The following is a 16887-nucleotide window of genomic DNA, read 5'->3' as shown; positions in this document are numbered from 1 at the left end:
TTTTGCAGAACGAAAAGGCTGAAGTCAAACAAAAATGGGCTTCCCGCCTATTGGGAAAATTACGCAAAGACATAACCCAAGAATGCCGTGAAGATTTCGTCCAATCGATAACGGGCAAACGTAAATCGATATGTGTTCTCTCCAATCCCGATCAGAAAGGAAAAATGCGCCGCATCGATTGTCTCAGACAAGCGGACAAGGTATGGCGTTTGGATCTCGTAATGGTCATACTTTTCAAGGCCATTCCCCTGGAGAGCACAGATGGTGAAAGATTGGAAAAGAGTCCCGAATGCATACACCCAGCCCTCTGTGTCAATCCCTATCACATTAATGTGTCCGTGCGTGAGCTAGACTTGTATTTGGCCAATTTCATCAATACCCATGACCCGCTCAGTAGTCCCACACCCACAACACCGCCACCGGGTACACCCTCAACGCCATCGCTCATGCTCTACAGTAATGAGCACAATGCCAGCACCAATAACAACAACAACAATAGTACAGACAATAAGAAACACATTGATGAAGAGCGCAAGAACAAAGGTATGTATCGGCAGGAAGAGGTGGCTCATTTGAAGTTTTCTTGTATCAAGGACAATAACAATTCAGACGTAGACAACACACCATTTGCAGGCTACAGTCACAATCCGTACAATGGTGTTGTGTGTAATGATATAATTTTGGCCACTGGTGTATTCTCTTCCAAGGAACTTTGGAAGTTATCAAAAGGTAATTTTTGCAAATGCATCACAGAGCAAATCTCTACTCACTTGGTCCCAGATGTGAAGTGTATTTGTATGGTTGAAATTAAGAGAGGAACAATTCTTTCATTTTAGCTTCCATTTTGGAAGAAACTGCCAATGATCTCATCCAGGCTAGTTCGATCAAATTGGAGCATCCTGCGGCTGCCTACGAATGCAATACATATCAAATGTCAGCCTCTGCAGCTTCACTGGGATCGGTAGTGGGTGGGGTTAACAATGCTGGTATGGTAACAACGAGTGATGGTCGAGCCTCGGTTAGTGCTTCCATGGTATTGCCCTCGGGCTACAGTAGTAAGTAGAGAGAGATTGCGATTTGGATTGTGTGGGTAGCGAATATAAATACCCATTTTTTTCTTTTTTTTTTTTTGGTTTAGTTGACTTTGTGGATCCCCGTAGTAGCATGCATCTGTCGAATTCTTCCCTTCTGCGAGCATCCTCGGCTGCCACATGTAAAAGTGATCCCAATGGCTCGCCCCAAGATGGTAGCAGTTTCTCTGTGATATTAAGGCAAAATGAAGACAATGGCAGTAATGGAGCTGCCAATAATCCCGATGATCCTGCTTTACAGAGATATACACCTACAAGCAATAGGGTATTGCTGAGCATGAGTCAGATGAGACCAGGAGAAGGTAGGTTGATATACACTTTTTGAGGTTCCTTAATGTGTATTTTGTTTCGCTCTTTTATAGTTCTAATGCAGCATAATGTTAGCTCTTCCTTGGTCCCAAATTCGGTTAGTCCAGCTTTATACTATCCCCAACAGAATAGTCCCAACTCGAATGCCAATGAAGCGACCGAAGAACAACAGCTGCAGCATCATCAGCAACAACAGCATCACCAGCACCATCATCAACATCAGTTGCATCAGGCATCAGCAACGCCCAAATATGCTTCCGAATTGGTAAACCATGGTCAGGATATGTCGGAATTTGTGGCCTATGTCTGCCAAGATACCGGAGGAATACATGCCGCCAATGCTGGTGTAACAGGTACATATATTCTTTCGCTTAAGTGTTAGGCTTAGGTAGTAGTTTCTATGAAATTGCATTAGAATTAAATCAAAGATAATAGAGGTGGGAAGATGGGAAATTAGAAGCTGAGAAGTTCACATCATCATTGACGGCATCAGATTCCAATTTGTCCTGTAAGAGTTTTGTTCCATAAAATAAACTAACTTAAAGACGAAATTAGAGGCGGGATATAACCAGGTTTCAACAACAAAATGTTATTTTTGAATGGGAATTTGGGATTTTTTCTTTCAAAATCTGTTCAGTATGAATTTGAAAACATATTTTACATACAGCGCACATTACAAATATATATAATTTGAGTTCATCGCAGTGGCTTTTGTTATTAAATAATTTTATTTTTTTCACATGAAAAATGTTCGGAGAACGTAGAGGGTAATCTTGTGGTAAAAATAGGGTTCCTCATTTTTTAATATCTGGTGGGGGAGGGGGACAACCCCCTTGCCCTACTTTTTCAAAGTTGGGTCAAAGTTCTCCGATTTGGATGAAATTTCCAAGGAAGATTAGGGATGATGTCTAGACAAAGACCCGCTACTTTATTATACCCACCACCATAGAATGGTGACGGGGGTATAATAAGTTTGTCATTCCGTTTGTAACACATCGAAATATCGATTTCCGACTATATAAAGTATATATATTCTTGATCAGGGAGAAATTCTAAGACGATATAACGATGTCCGTCTGTCCGTCTGTCTGTCTGTCTGTTGTAATCACGCTACAGTCTTCAATAATGAAGCAATCGTGCTGAAAATTTGCACAAACTCGTCTTTTGTCTGCAGGCAGGTCAAGTTCGAAGATGGGCTATATCGGTCCAGGTTTTGATATAGTCCCCATATAAACCGACCTCCCGATTTGGGGTCTTGGGCTTATAGAAATCGTAGTTTTTATCCAATTTGCCTGAAGTTTGAAATCTAGAGGTATTTTATGACCATAAAAAGGTGTGCCAAAAATGGTGAGTATCGGTCCATGTTTTGGTATAGCCCCCATATAGACCGATCTCCCGATTTTACTTCTTGGGCTTATAGAAACCGCAGTTTTTATCCAATTTACCTGAAATTGGAAATCGAGAGGTACTTTAGAACCGTAAAGAGGTGTGCAAAAAATGGTGAGCATCGGTCCATATTTTGGTATAGCCCCCATAAAGACCGATCTCCCGATTTTACTTCTTGGGCTTATAGAAACCGCAGTTTTTATCCAATTTACCTGAAATTGGAAATCGAAAGGTACTTTAGAACCGTAAAGAGGTGTGCAAAAAATGGTGAGCATCGGTCCATGTTTTGGTATGGTCCCCATATAAACCGACCTCCCGATTTGGGGTCTTGGGCTTATAGAAACCGTAGTTTTTATCCAATTTGCCTGAAATTGAAAATCTGGAGGTACTTGAGGACCATCAAAAGGTGTGCCGAAAATGGTCCGTATCGTTCCATGTTTTGGTATAGCCCCCATATAGACCGATCTCCCGATTTTACATCTTGGGTTTATAGAATCCGTAGTTTATATACAATTTGCCTGAAATTGGAAATTTATAGGTATTTTGGGACCATAAAGGGGTGTGCCACAAGTGGTGAATATCGGTCCATGTTTTGGTGTAGCCCTCATATAGACCGCTATCCCGATTTTACTTCTTGGGCTTCTAGAATCCGAAGTTTTTATCCAATTTGCCTGAAATTGGAAATCCAGAGTTATTTTCGGGCCATAAAGAGCTTTGCCGAAAACGGTGAGTATCGGTCCATATTTATAGCCCCCATAAGAACGATCTCCCGATTTAACTCCTTGGGTTTCTAGAAACCGTAATTTTTATTCGATTTGCCTGTAAATATTCTGGTATTTTAGGCTCACAAAAACGTTTATCGAATTAAGTTTATATCGGTCCATTTGGTAATGCCTCCATATAGACCGACATCACTTCGTGAGGGTATGGAAGGAGCACTGATCATGAAAATTGCTTGAAACTCAATGTAAAATTTCCAGATTTTACTTCTCGGGTGAAAATCTACTGATTTAAGATTTCAAATCAAGACGTTATTTTATAATTTTCTTGCACACATACAAGAGATGTTAATAATTCCTCTAAAACCCAAACAAAAATGGTTCTTATAAATCCAGAATCTGATATAGTCCTCATAGGTGAAATCTTTAAATTTATCTTCGGGAAGTGTACTCAAGTCCTCAATCCCTTCTGAAATTTCAAAGGAAACCCTAATATTTGGTTCATGGTGGTGGGTATTTAAGATTCGGCCCGGCCGAACTTACTGCTGTATATACTTGTTTTTCAATATTTATGATTTATGTTTAAAGTACAGTCCGACTTTTTTTAAAGTACAGTGAAAAAACTAAAATTTGTCGACTTACTGAAATATTTGGTCGTGGAAACATAAAAAGGCACAGGGAGACCACATTTCTCCTCAAGTACATACCGCGAAACAATTAAACTTTTCCAATTTACTGGAAATTTTTCCAATATAACAGGTTGGCTAATAAGTCCCCGGTCTAACAAAGAAAAACACATTTTTTTGTCAAACTTCGTTTTTATTATTCAACATAGTTCCCTTCAAGAGCGATACAACGATTATAACGACCTTCCAATTTTTTGATACCATTTTGGTAGTACTTCTTCGGTTTTGCCTCAAAATAGGCCTCAGTTTCGTCGGTCACCTCTTCATTGCAGCCAAATTTTTTCCCTGCAAGCATCCTTTTGAGGTCTGAGAACAAGAAAAAGTCGCTGGGGGCCAGATCTATAGAATACGGTGGGTGGGGAAGCAATTCGAAGCCCAATTCATGAATTTTTGCCATCGTTCTCAATGACTTGTGGCACGGTGCGTTGTCTTGGTGGAACAACACTTTTTTCTTTTTCATATGGGGCCGTTTTGCCGCGATTTCGACCTTCAAACGCTCCAATAACGCCATATAATAGTCACTGTTGATGGTTTTTCCCTTCTCAAGATAATCGATAAAAATTATTCGATGCGCATCCCAAAAACAGAGGCCATTACTTTGCCAGCGCACTTTTAAGTCTTTCCACGCTTCGGAGACGGTTCACCGGTCGCTGTCCACTCAGCCGACTGTCGATGGGACTCAGGAGTGTAGTGATGGAGCCATGTTTCATCCATTGTCACATATCGACGGAAAAACTCGGGTGTATTACGAATTAACAGCTGCAAACACCGCTCAGAATCATCAACACGTTGGTGTTTTTGGTCAAATGTGAGCTCGCGCGGCACCCATTTTGCACAGAGCTGCCGCATATCCAAATATTGATGAATGATATGACCAACACGTCCCTTTGATATCTTTAAGGCCTCTGTTATGTCGATCAACTTCATTTTACGGTCATTCAAAATCATTTTATGGATTTTTTTTGATGTTTTCGTCGGTAACCACCTCTTTCGGGCGTCCACTGCGTTCACCGTCCTCCGTGCTCATTTCACCATGCTTGAATTTTGCATACCAATCAATCAATTATTGTTGATTTCCTTGGGCAGAGTCCGGAAACTCATTTTCAAGCCAAGTTTTTGCTTCCACCGTTTTTTTTCCCCTTCAAAAAAAAGTATTTTATCAAAACACGAAATTCCCTTTTTTTCACAATAACAAAAGTTGCTTCACAAAAGACGCTCTATCTCACACACTAATTGACTTACAGACACGAATCATTTGAAGGTTGGTACTATATAAAAATAATATGCATTTAATACTAGCGACGCCATCTATGTGTCAGACCGGGGACTTATCGGCCAACCTGTTACATGAAATTCTTTTTATTATCCACATTATTAAATCAGAAGCACGGCGAAACGTCAATATTAAACAAGTATATACGGCCGTAAGTTCGGCCAGGCCGAATCTTATGTACCCTCCACCATGCAAAGAAACTTGTACTAAAGACTGTCATCCACAATCGAATTACTTGGGTTGCGGTAAAACTTGCCGATGGTATCTTACAACTTCTTAACACCGTGTTCTCAATTGTAAGTTAGTCCATACGGGGTATATATATAAAAAAGGCTGATTAAATACATATATAATTCAGTTTGACAAAATTTTCTATATAAATAAAATTTTGACAACATTTTGTATACAAATGAAATCTTGACAAAATTTTGTATAGTAATAAAATTTTGTATAGTAATAAAATTTTGACAAAATTTTGTATAGTAATAAAATTTTGACAAAATTTTGTATAGAAATAAAATTTTGACAAAATTTTCTATAGAAATAAAATCTTGACAAAAGTTTGTATAGTTATAAAATTTTGACAAAATTTTGTATGGAAATAAAATTTTGACAAAATTTTGTATAGAAATAAAATTTTGACAAAATTTTCTATAGAAATAAAATCTTGACAAAATTTTGTATAGTAATAAAATTTTGACAAAATTTTCTATAATAATAAAATTTTGACAAAATTTTGGTATAGAAATAAAATCTTGACAAAAGTTTGTATAGTAATAAAATTTTGACAAAATTTTGTATAGAAATAAAATTTTGACAAAATTTTGTATAAAAATGAAATCTTGACAAAATTTTGTATAGTAATAAAATTTTGACAAAATTTTGTATAGTAATAAAATTTTGACAAAATTTTGTATAGTAATAAAATTTTGACAAAATTTTCTATAGAAATAAAATCTTGACAAAATTTTCTATAGAAATAAAATCTTGACAAAATTTTGTATAGAAATAAAATTTTGGTAGATTATTTTTGGGGATCGGCTATATATAACTATAGACCGATATGGACCAATTTTGGCATCGTTGTTAGCGGCCATATACTAGCGCAATGTACCAAATTTCACCACGTACCAAATTTCAACCGGGTCGAATGAATGCTCCTCCAATAGCTCCAGAGGTCAAATCTGGGGATCGGTTTAAATGGGGGTTATATATAATTAAGACCGGTATGGACAAATTTTTGCAGGGTTGTTAGAGACCATATACTAACACCACGTACCAAATTTCAACCGGATCGGGTGAATTTTGCTCTTCCAAAGGGCTCCGGAGGTCAGTGTTGCCAGTATTTTTCTGACTCTTGTCCCCAAATTATAATGTTTTCGTCCCCAAAAATCCCCAATTTAAACTTAACTTCCTCACAAAAATCCCCAATACATTTTTGGCCAGTTTTTTTTTAATAAAGCAAAAGGCTCTGCTGTAGAAAATCAATAATAATTTAAAAATTAACATTTTGTCAAATTCAGCAAATGCAATAAAATCAAGATTTCGAACCACAACACCAAGAGAGTGGTTATGTTGCACCACGGTGGCTCCCAAATGGTGAACTTACATTTATGAACCAAAATTTACTTCTAAATCTTCAAGTACCCAGCAAAAAAATTTGGAAGTTCTTCCCAAGGCACAACTTTAAAAGCACTTCGGAAAGATGCAATCCCAATGATGTTCTTTATTTTAACTCCCCAGGAAGTTCTTTTAATTCAATTTTTATAACTTGGTTTTTTCATACTTTTAATGGGTAATTTTAACTATTTTGTTTCAAATAGGTTAAAAACAAAGTAAGAATTCATAAAATGGTACAAATCATTTAAATTTTGTCGAAAAAATGGCTAAATCCTATCTGAAAAAATTGTGATTTTTTGAAAATATTTGAGTTCAAACGTTTCCGACAAGCGTTAGAATCCATTAAAAATTATAAAAAATTATAAAAATTATTTATTTGACAAAATATCACAGAATTTTCTAATTTACATCCAAAACATTGAATTCGGATCACACCTAAAGAAGTGATGCAAATTCAGTGCAACGGCTGTTGAAATGGAGGACTTCCATCCTATGACAAGCCCATGTTAAATTCATCGCTTCTGCGTCAATTTTGCACCACTTTCGGATCCAAAAAGAACATTTTCATTACTTTTTTGGCGACGCTTTTTTGCTGGGTAGTAAAATTAGGTGGTAGACACGTTGCCAAAATTGTTAGAATTTCAAAAAAATTTTAGATTTTTTTTTTGTAAAATTGTTAATGATTTTGAGAAAATTTTTTTATAGAGATAAAATTTTGACAAAATTTTCTATAGAAATAAAATTTTGACAAAATTTTCTATAGAAATAAGATTTTGACAAAATTTTCTAAAGACATAAAATTCTGGCAAAATTTTCTATAGAAATAAAATTTTTGACAAAAATTTCTATAGACATAAAATTCTGGCAAAATTTTCTATAGAAATAAAAAATCCCCACAAAAATCCCCATATTTATGGAAATTCCCCACCAAATCCCTAAGTCCCCAACACAGAAATTTCGTCCCCATTCACGAAAAAATATCCCCAATTTGCGGAAAAATCCCCAATACTGGCAACACTGCCGGAGGTCAAATCTGACGATGGGTTTATATGGGGGCTACATATAATTATGGACCGATGTGAACCAAAGTTTGCATGGTTGTTAGAGACCATATATTAACACCATGTACCATTTCATCCGATCCGGCTGAAATTTCTCTTAGAGGCTCCGCAAGGCAAATCGGGGGATCGGTTTATATGGGGGCTATATATAATTATGGACCGATTTGAACCAATTTTTGCATGGTTGTGAGAGACCATATACTAACACCATGTAGCAAATTTCAACGGGATCGGATGAATTTTGCTCCTCCAAGAGGCTCCGCAAGCCACATCTGAGCGTCGGTTTATATGGGGGCTATACGCAAAAGTCGTCCGATATGGCCCATTTGCAATACCATCCGACCTACATCAATAACAACTACTTGCGCCTAGTTTCAAGTCGATAGCTTGTTTCGTTCTGAAGTTAGCGTGATTTCAAGAGACGGACGGACGGACATGCTTAGATCGACTCAGAATTTCACCACGACCAGGAATTTTATAGCCGAGTCCGGACGGCGTTCCACCTTGCAGTGAAACCACTTAGAGAAGTTTTGAAACCCTCAGAAATGTCACCAGCATTACTGAGGTGGGATAATCCACCGCTGAAAAACTTTTTGGTGTTCGGTCGAAGCAGGAATTTTGTGTATGCAAGGCGGTTAGGTTAGGTTAGGTGGCAGCCCGAGGCTCATTTAGACTATTCAGTCCATTGTGATACCACAGTGGTGAACTTCTCTCTTATCACTGAGTGCTGCCCGATTCCATGTTAAGCTCAATGACAAGGGACATCCTTTTTATAGCCGAGTCCGAACGGCGTTCCACATTCCAGTGAAACCACTTAGAGAAGCTTTGAAACCCTCAGAATTGTCACCAGCAATACTGAGGTGGGATAATCCACCGTTGAAAAACTTGTTGGTGTTCGGTCGTAGCAGGAATCGAACCCACGACCTTGTGTATGCAAGGCGGGCATGCTTACCATTGCACCACGGTGGCTCCCTATGAGAAGAAAATGAGAGGCACAGATATGAGGAACAAAATTGAAGAAGGAACTAAGGAACTAGGAAAGGGAACTAGTTCATATTGCGGAAGGGAACTAAAAAGATTGATTACTTAAAGGAACTATAATAATGGTCGGTGTTTAGAATTACTGACGACTATCATGCAAACTACTAACTACTCTATGAGCGAATAGTAGGCCCAAAAGGTATCTGTGGGCAGCAGTAACATAGACCCGAAGGTCTCAGTGGTAGGCCCGAAAGTCTCTTTGGTGGAACAGTAGGCCCGAAGGTCTGTATGGTGGAACAGTAGGCCTGAAGGTCTTTGTGGTGAAACAGTAGGTCCGAAGGTCTGTGTGTTCCTTTTTATATCGCGTCTGGGAATTAATTCCTCAGATGACGCAAAAACTGCCACCGCTCTTCGAGCGGAACCATGTGCAATGAACCATTCGTAGCATACGATACGCACCACTCTCTATACAGTAAAGTGCTGGTGTTGTCCAATGTCTCATTCAGTCGCCCATCCGTTGGTTGGCAGGGAGCCACCGTGGTGCAATAGTTCGAATGCCCGCCTTGCATATACAGGGTCGTGGGTTCAAACCCATTTTCGACCAAACACCAAAAAGTTGTTCAGCGGTGGATTAATGCTGGTGTTTCAAAACTTCTCTAAGTGGTTTCACTGCAATGTGTAACGCCGTTCGGACTCGGCTATAAAAAGGAGGTCTCTTGTCATTGAGCTTAACATGGAATCGGGCAGCACTCAGTGATAAGAGAGAACTTCACCACTTTGATATCACAATGGACTGAATATTTTAAGTGAGTCGGCCTGCCACTATACCTAACCTAACCTAAGAGGAAACATAAGGGCAAATGAACTGGTGATAAGGGCTAGGGCATGTAGCGAAGTGAACATAGAGAACGCTTAACCAATAGAGGCAATGCGGGCAGAGAGCGATGAATGAGCACGGGACACACATAAAGCTATGTGGACGTATGGAACGGTCGGAAGAAGGACGAAATTTCTATGGGGTGACCCAGAAAAAAAGTACTGGGGAGCTACTCAAGGTGAGTAGGACGACAGTCAGGAGGCCCGTGTGAATACTGGCAGGCCACCTAGAATTGAGAGCACCGAATAGGAGCGCAGATCATGGTCCATGGAGGGCGTGTTTTAAAGATGGTGAGACCTTGAAATTTTACTTTTGTCACTGCCCTGCCTTTCCTCTGTTTACCATATTGGTGAAGATACCCAGAGTACTTGGAATAAAAGGGTACGATCGAAAGAGCACACAAAAATCCCATCACTAGCTTAGGCGTATGTCATCCGACATGAGACAGGGCAAACTGAATCCTCTCAATCTAATCTAAGGTATTAGCAGAGCTGAGACTTAGAGATTACCATAAATTACAAACCAAAGCCTCCGAGACTGAGGTGCACACCGAAGCCCCAGTGGTTGAGCAGCAGATATGATAAATGGAGTTGTTAAAATGGTACTAAATCATATTAAAAAAAATATTTCTATATTCTATATGGTTATTTTCATGTAGCTCCGTTAGAACTTAAGTGTCAGTTAAGGGAAATTAAATTTTTTATATCTTCTGTCCGGTTGATTTGAACTGAAAAAGCCTTTGAAAGGTGTTATAATCATTTAAAAATTTAAATACTTCTTTGTACAAAAGTGGTCTTAATAGTATTAGCTTTATGTAATCAAATAGAATCATTAAATTAGCAATTATGATATGTATAGATTGGTCGCATCATCATAACCGGGGTCCCAAGATTTCAGCAGTTTCGGCTGCCGCTGCTGCGGCACATTACCAACAATACAGCACCATGTTGCCGCCACCACCACTACCGCCCATGGCCAGGCCAGTGGCTATAATACGTTCAACGGGGGACCTTACAATGGTGGGGTCACCACCCTCATCTGCCGCCATATCGCCACCCCCACTGACGAGTGTATCCTCGGCTGGTGAATCGCCCTCGCCCAGACATCATCATCATCAGAGTTTGCAACATCACCATCCATCCTCGCATCATCATCATCATCCACACCACCATCACCATGGTCAACACCAGCATGGCCAACAGCAACATCATCAGGCTCAACAGCAGCACACCACCATTGATCACACCTCGAATTCCAGCAGTGGCCTAAGTTCGATGACTTCGAAATTAACCAATACAACAGCCTCCATCAGTTCCGCCCAAGAGTCTTCGACGAGTACCATAACAGTGGGCAGCAATAATAATAGCTCAGATTTGGTGGTGGCTTCAACAGCATCGGCCTCACCGCCTCCAGCACCCACACAATCACCGCACTCTCACATCATTGATGTGGCGCGATGTAAAACATCGCCCACATCATCGTCAGCAGCAGCAGCTGTGGCCGTGTCCACACCCACATCTGCCTTGACACGTATATCGGCCCAACCGTATCCCAATACGAATGGTCGTGAATACTTTAATCATTTCCATACACAAACCACACCGGTAAGTCACAACCCCACCCCCGTCTTTACCAAGGGAAAACTGAATTTTTCTATGGCATAATTTTCAGCTATTGGGTTATACAACCATGTCCGGTGTTATAAGTCCAACTAACCTCAGTTTATATTCATCAACAACGGGCGTTACATCGCATCGCACCACACCGAGATCACGTTGGAATTCTTCATTTCTTTCCATGGAAGATGATTTCAATATGATGTCGCACACATTGACAAGCACAAATCCGGAATCGACACCGGTTATTCTAATGGAAGATTGTAAGTAAATTCAAATTCGTGCTTATAAATTTAATTTCTCTCTCACTCTCTTTCTCTCTTCTCTTTCTCTATTTATTTATCTATCCCTCTCATCAGCTGGCCGTTACAGTGATGAATATGTAACGAGTCGTGATTATGTTACATGATTATAAATTCATCAAAAATTTTATATGCCCTACTAGAACTGCAATCATCACAACCAGACATTAACAATAATAACAAAAATAAAACAACTGTAAAAAAAAACTAATAATAATAATACTACATATATTATATACTATAAATGCAATTAGAATATTTATTATAAATTATTATTATTATTTGTTTGTTAATTTTAAGTAATTAAGTTAAAAAAAAAAAACAAACAAACATACAATTATTTTTAATGAGATTAGACAAAATGCTTATGTACAAACATGTTCAAATGTTTGTGAAAAAAAAGATGAAAACCAAAATGAAAATTAATAATGTTGAGGGGATTTTTTTAGAAAATCTATTATAGATCTTTAAAACAAAAGAGATAGAGAAAAACAAGGAGTGATAGGAGTAATACCAAGATATTTTAAACTTAATTAATCAAAAAAAAGCACTGTACAATCTTACAATATCGGTGTGGAGCACAATTTATGTCTAGAAGATAATTCAACTATTCCTCTAAATAATCTTGATTTTCTTGTTTTTTTTTTTTTTGAAATTTTTATTTCTATCTTTAGACTTTTGGTCAAACTCTTTGTGATAGAAAAATCAGTTAAATTATATGACTTAATTCCTAATGTTTTCTATTGATTCAATTCAGAATTGCCATGTTTTTTAAGAAGAATCCCCAAAGAGAAATAAAATATTCACAAAATTTTCTACAGCAATAAACATTTCCACACAATTTTCTAAAGCAATAAAAATTTTGACAAAATTTTCTATAAAAATAACATTTTGAGAAAATTTTCTATAGAAATTAAATTTTGACAAAATTTCCTATAGAAACAAAATATTGACAAAATTTTCTACATAAACAAAATTTAAAGAAAATTTTCTATAGCAATAAATATTTTGACATGATTTTCTATAGAAACAAAATATTAAGAAAATTTTCTATAGAAATAAAATAGTAAGAAAATTTTCTATAGAAATACAATTTTAAGAACATTTTCTATAGAAATAAAATATTGTCAAAATTTCCTATAGAAATAAAATATAGACAAAATTTTCTATAGCAATAAAAATTTTGACAATTTTTTCTATAGAAATAAATATATTTCTATAGCAAGCAATAAGAATTTTGACAAAAATTTCTATAACCACAAACATTTTGACAAAATTTTCTATAGAAATAAAATTTTGAGAAAACTTTCTTTTGAAATAAAATTTCAAAAACATTTTCTATAGAAATCAAATTTTAAGAAAATTGTCTATAAAAATAAAATTTTAACAAAATTTTATATAGCAATAAAAATTTTGACAAAATTTTCAATAGAAATAAAATTTTGACAAAATTTCCTAACGAAATAACATTTTAAGAAAATTTTCTATAGAAATAAAATTTTGACAAAATTACCTTTAAAAATAAAACATTGACAAAGTTTTCTATAGCACTAACAATTTTAACAAAGTTTTCTATAGAAATACAATATTGACAACATTTTCTATAGCAATAAAAATTTTGACAAAATTTTCTAAAAAAAAATATTAAGAAAATTTTCTATAGAAATAAAATTTTGACAAAATTTTCTATAGAAATAAAATTTTGACAAAATTTTCTATAAAACTAAAATTTTGACAAAGTTTTCTATAGAAATAACATCTTGAGAAAATTTTTATAGAAATAAAGTGTTGACAAAATTTTCTACAGAAATAAAATTTTGAAATAAATTTCTATAGAAATAAAATTTTGACAAATTTTTCTATAGAAACAAAATATTAAGAAATTTTTTTATAGCAGTAAAAATGTTAAAAAAAAATTTTGTTTAGAAACAAAATATTAAGAAAATTTTCAATAGAAATAAAATATTAAGAAAATTTTCTATAGAAATAAAATTTTAAGAACATTTTCTATAGAAAAAAAATTTTGACAAATTTTTCTATAGAAATAAATATATTGCTATAACAAGCAATAAGAATTTTGACAACATTTTCTATAGCCATAAACATTTTGACAAAATTTTCTATAGAAATAAAATTTTGAGAAAACTTTCTGTTGAAATAAAATTTTAACAAAATTTTCTATAGAAATAAATTTTTGACAAAACTTTCTATGGAAATAAAATTTTGACAACATTTTCTATAGACATAAAATTTTGACAAAGTTTTCCACAGAAATTAAATTTAAAAACAAAAATTCTATTGAAATAAAATTCGGACAAAATTTTCTATAGAAATAAAATGTTGACAAAATTTTCTATAAAAATAAAATTTTGACAAAGTTTTCTATAAAAATAAAATCTTGAGAAAATTTTTATAGAAATAAAATGTTGACAAATTTTGTATAGAAATAAAATTTTAACAAAATTTTCTATAGACATAAAATTTTGACAAAACTTTCTATGGAAATAAAATTTTGAAAAAATTTTCTATAGAAATAAAATTTTGAAAAAATTTTCCACAGAAATAAAATTAAAAAAAATCTATTGAAATAAAATTCGGACAAAATTTTCTATAGAAATCTAATTTTGACAAAATTTTCTATTTTTTCAATAAAAAATTTGACAAAATTTTCTATAGCAATAAAAAATTTGACAAAATTTTCTAAAAAATAAAATATTAAGAAAATTTTTATAGAAATAAAATGTTGACAAATTTTCTATAGAAATAAAATTTTAACAAAATTTTCTATAGAAATAAAATTTTAACAAAATTTTCTATAGGAATAAAATTTTGACAAAACTTTCTATGGCAATAAAATTTTGAAAAAATTTTCTACAGAAAAAAATTTTGACAAAATTTTCTATAAAAATAAAATTTTGACAAAATTTTCTATAAAAATAAAATGTTGTCAAAAATTTCTATGAAAATAATATTTTGAAAAAAATTTCTATAGAAATAAAATTCTGACAAAATTTTCCACAGAAATAAAATTTAAAAAAAATTGTATTGAAATAAAATTCGGACAAAATTTTCTATAGAAATAAAATGTTGACAAAATTTTCTATAAAAATAAAATTTTGAAAAAGTTTTCTATAGAAATAAAATCTTGAGAAAATTTTTATAGAAATAAAATGTTGACAAAAATTTCTATAGAAATAAAATTTTACCAAAATTTTCTATAGAAATAAAATTTTGACAAAACTTTCTATAAAAATAAAATTTTGAAAAAATTTTCTATAGAAATAAAATTTTGACAAAATTTTCCATAGAAATAAAATTAAAAAAAAAAAATCTATTGAAATAAAATTTGGACAAAATTTTCCATAGAAATATAATTTTGACAAAATTTTCTATAGCAATAAAAATTTTGACAAAATTTTCTAAGAAATAAAATATTAAGAAAATTTTTATAGAAATACAATGTTGACAAAATTTTCTATAGAAATAAAATTTTAACAAAATTTTCTATAGAAATAAAATTTTTACAAAACTTTCTATGGAAATAAAATTTTGAAAAAATTTTCAATAGAAATAACATTTTGAAAAAATTTTCCACAGAAATAAAATTTAAAAAAAAAATTCTATTGAAATAAAATTCTGACAAAATTTTCTATAGCAATAAAAATTTTGACATCATTTTCTATAGCAATACAATTTTTTACAACAAATATAGAAATAAAATTTTCTACAGATATAAAATTTTGGAAAAAATTCTATAGAAATAAAATTTTGGGAAATTTTCTATAGAAATAAAATTTGAGAAATTTTTCTATAGAAATAAAATTTAAAAAAAAAAAATGTTCTATAGAAATAAAATTCGGACAACATTTTCTATAGAAATAAAATTTTGACATAATTTTCTTAGACTAATCCTAATCCCTCATAAAAATTGTGATTAATTTTGCATCTGTTTTTAGCTTCTGAAATTTCTATAACTATCTTGAGAGTTTTGGTCGAACTCTGTTTGGTAGAATAGAGAAAATAATTCTAAACTTTATTTCAGACAATATTCAATCTTACTAGATCTATCTTTATAGTTTTGGTCGAACTCTTTAGATAGACATTTTATATGGAGATATTTATACAAAACCTTGAATTATATTTTCGATCGTGCTTTGAAAAAATGCGAACTAAAAGCTTCATATGTAGAAGGATTTAAAAAAAACGGAAACTTCTTAATTTTACCTACAACGATATATATAATCTTGTAAAATCTAGTGGTCAGACTTTTTAGAAAATATATCATTCTTTGAACCAATTAAACAGAGGTTTTGTCAAACGCTTTGGTTACACTTTGTATATATAGATTTATTTATAGCAAAAAATTCTCTTTGATTAAATAGCAAATTACATAAAAAGTGCATATGAAAAGTTGTTTCTCCTAATACAGTTTAAAAGCTTTTTGTTGCAAAGAGATTATTAAATTCTTTCAAAATAATTTTTAATCTTTTTTTTTTTTTTTTTTTTGCTTCATATATGTACCTGAATTTAGATCGAATTCATTTGGATACAAAATTTAAAGTTTTTCCAAATTTAATTATTGTTCACAATCAACTTTGGTTAATGAATCTTCAGAGTTATAATTGATCTTTTCTGCAAAACAAGAGTGAATATCAAGTATTATTCGTTAATTTACAGTTTGAAATGTCCGTGTTATTAAGTTTCTTTTTAAGTTTAAGTTTCGAAATAAATATCTCTATATCTATTTGCCAATTCTGATATTCATATTTCCATCACCAGAGTTTTGGATAAAAATCGGTATTTGTTAACAACAAAATTTCTATCCAGATAAAATCTTTTAAACTATTTATAAAAAAACTTTAATTTAAATGGTTGCTTCTAATACAGTTTTAAAGTCACATATTTCTTATTTTCTTTTTAAATCGCCTGCTATAATGTTTTGGAAATAGATTATTAATTTCTTTCA

General features: G+C 33.4%; 1 protein-coding gene across 3 annotated transcripts in view; it reads left to right on the top strand.

Annotated features, from left to right (window-relative positions):
- Positions 1 to 12171, top strand: part of NfI (Nuclear factor I) — a 66165-nt gene extending 53994 nt beyond the window's left edge. For 2 of the 3 annotated variants that reach the window (XM_075298909.1, XM_075298908.1), the window contains exons 5-11: positions 9 to 729; positions 837 to 1055; positions 1139 to 1393; positions 1454 to 1753; positions 10862 to 11607; positions 11675 to 11882; positions 11979 to 12171. In XM_075298909.1, coding sequence (XP_075155024.1) covers positions 9 to 729; positions 837 to 1055; positions 1139 to 1393; positions 1454 to 1753; positions 10862 to 11607; positions 11675 to 11882; positions 11979 to 12028 — 2499 coding nt within the window. In that variant the 3' untranslated portion in view covers positions 12029 to 12171. The remainder of the gene's footprint in view (positions 1 to 8; positions 730 to 836; positions 1056 to 1138; positions 1394 to 1453; positions 1754 to 10861; positions 11608 to 11674; positions 11883 to 11978) is intronic. The other variant, XM_075298911.1, reaches the window with a different exon arrangement.
- The last annotated feature ends 4716 nt before the right edge of the window (positions 12172 to 16887 follow it).

This window comes from Haematobia irritans, chromosome 3 (assembly GCF_050003625.1).
Source record: "Haematobia irritans isolate KBUSLIRL chromosome 3, ASM5000362v1, whole genome shotgun sequence".
Classification (NCBI taxonomy): domain Eukaryota; kingdom Metazoa; phylum Arthropoda; class Insecta; order Diptera; family Muscidae; genus Haematobia; species Haematobia irritans.
This window is presented reverse-complemented; position numbering and strand designations above follow the sequence as displayed.